We start from the raw sequence: 2,083 nt of genomic DNA on the forward strand, positions 1-2,083 counted from the left end.
GACGTTCACTCAGTTTCCTCGCACCGTTTTGTCACCACCCACCAGTAGCGTGATGGCGTTGGTTGTGTGGTTGTCCATACATGAAGGGAACTGCATCTTGCTGCATCTCCTTGCACGACGAGGGCACGTGTTGTTGAGGTGCGGGGGAAGCACAGCAGCGGTCAGAAGAAGTGGTGGAAGGTTGATGACTGGGCTGCCTTTCTCTGCTGGGACGGTGAGTTCTGGACTCGGATTTTGATATTTGCCCCCTCGGTTCTCGTGTTCTTTTCGTCTTACAGTCTCACGGTTCTAGACTTGAGGAGATGCCCCACGTGTAAAGAGATTCGGAAGTCGATAACAGAATACGAGGCTATAAACCCATAAGAGTAGTGTCCTTCCAGAAGAAAAGCCGCATCTCGCACTTCTGAGAACATGAAAAGCCGGGAACCCACCACCCCGTGTAATCCGTACTGTGCTGTGTTCCGCCCGAACGGCCCCTGTGTGACCTGACGCGATATTACCTCTGCTCCGAGTGTGTGTTCCGCCGGGTCCTTTGACCCCGTTCTGGGACACTTCTGGCTGCATGCCTTACACTACCTAATCTTACATGGATGGAAGTGTGCCACCCACTAGTGAGTTATTCCAGCGGGGAATCTCATTGCTCATCGCTCATTCTATTGCCCACTGCTCATCGCTGGTATCATCGCTAGTGTAGTGCCTCACCCACCCACCAAGCTACACTACTACCCTCTATCTCTCGTCTTGTATCCCGTGCCCTGGGTCCTTCCTGCACACTGCGTGTAATCGCCCGTCGATCCCTCGCCCATCTAACTTCTAGTGCTAAACTCAGTAGAGTACCCTCCGAAAAAAAAAAGAAACCCAAATCAAGGTGAAGTGAAGTCATCAATGAGCATGCCGATGATTATCCAACTTCTTCGTATGCTCATCCATCAACCTCTTCGCCATCGCCACAATCGGATTCTCCTTCTCCGCCTGCTCCATCGCCGCCTGCTGAGCCGGCTGCTGCTGCTGCTGCTGCGCGGACGCCGGCACGTCCTCCGCAAACAAATCACTAACCTTCCCCGACCCCGTCGCAGCCTGCACCACCGCCAGCGTAGTCGCAAACTCGGTCCGCTCCGCCCTTCCCAACTGGATCCCATCCAGCATCAGCAGCGCAAAGTTCTGGCAGTTATTGCTAATCAGATTATACGCGGCCTTCTTCTGCCGCATACTGTAAATAACCATCTCGCCCGCCTGCCGCAACGCCTCGTCGTTAAAGCGGGTTTCCCCGACGCGGAAGGTACGCCACTCCGACCGGTTGATCTTCCCGTTGACGTAGATGATATCGAGGTTCTCATCCATCCAGAGTTCATGGCAGTAATCGCCGACGAGGACTGCCCAGTGCTGCGACGGGTCTGGGTACCGGTGGACCTGGTCGGTGATCCAGGTGCCGAGTTTGGTTTGTTCGGCGAACCATTTGCCGGCCGATCCGCCGACGGGGTGCCAGCCGACTTCGACGGTGCGGGCGGGCGAACTGGTGGAGGGTTCACCGCCGGGGATCACGTTGGGTTTGTGGCCCAGGCCGAGGGAGTGTTCGAGGGCGAGCTTGCCTTTGAGAAGCTCGTCTTTGCTGCGGGAGAAGCCTATTTTACTGGGTGGGGGGGTTAGTTTAAACTACTGAATACGTGAAGTAAACTTGTAGAAAGGAGTAGCCTTATGTGACCGGGATCCCGGAGATGTACTCCCGTACCAGGGACCCGGAGAACGGGGGCCAATGCCAATGCCAAGCCGGACTCGGACTCGGACTCACAAGAGGGACTTCATCTTTCCGCGCTTCGAGCCGGCGCCCGACTTGTCGGAACCGGGGTCGCTCATAGTGAGTGAGGGGGTGTGTGGTAGTCGCGTTGTCTACTCTCGCCGTTTGCGCAGTAGAATCTGCACCTGCACGAATAACCCGTGGAGGTAGGAATAAGTCTCAGCGGTTTAACTGGTTTCAGCCCCCGCGCAACGATACGAGCTGCGCCCGGAACCAGCAGAAGTTAAAAGGTTGTTCGGAATTGTTGTTGGTTTGTTCAATTCCACGCGCGCTCGGCGGTTAACGGAA

The 2,083-nt window shown here is 55.7% G+C and overlaps 1 protein-coding gene across 1 annotated transcript; it reads right to left on the reverse strand.

Moving 5' to 3' along the window:
• Window positions 1-882: 882 nt before the first annotated feature.
• On the reverse strand, window positions 883-1,854 carry C8A04DRAFT_34961 (uncharacterized protein; the record flags this gene model as incomplete). The annotated part of the gene is made up of 2 exons (XM_062782998.1): window positions 883-1,630; window positions 1,790-1,854. The coding sequence occupies 2 exons, from the start codon at window positions 1,852-1,854 to the stop codon at window positions 883-885; spliced, it is 813 nt and encodes a 270-aa protein (XP_062639873.1).
• Window positions 1,855-2,083: the final 229 nt, after the last annotated feature.

Source organism: Dichotomopilus funicola, assembly GCF_033296635.1.
Source record: "Dichotomopilus funicola strain CBS 141.50 unplaced genomic scaffold C8A04scaffold_8, whole genome shotgun sequence".
Classification (NCBI taxonomy): Eukaryota; Fungi; Ascomycota; class Sordariomycetes; order Sordariales; family Chaetomiaceae; genus Dichotomopilus; species Dichotomopilus funicola.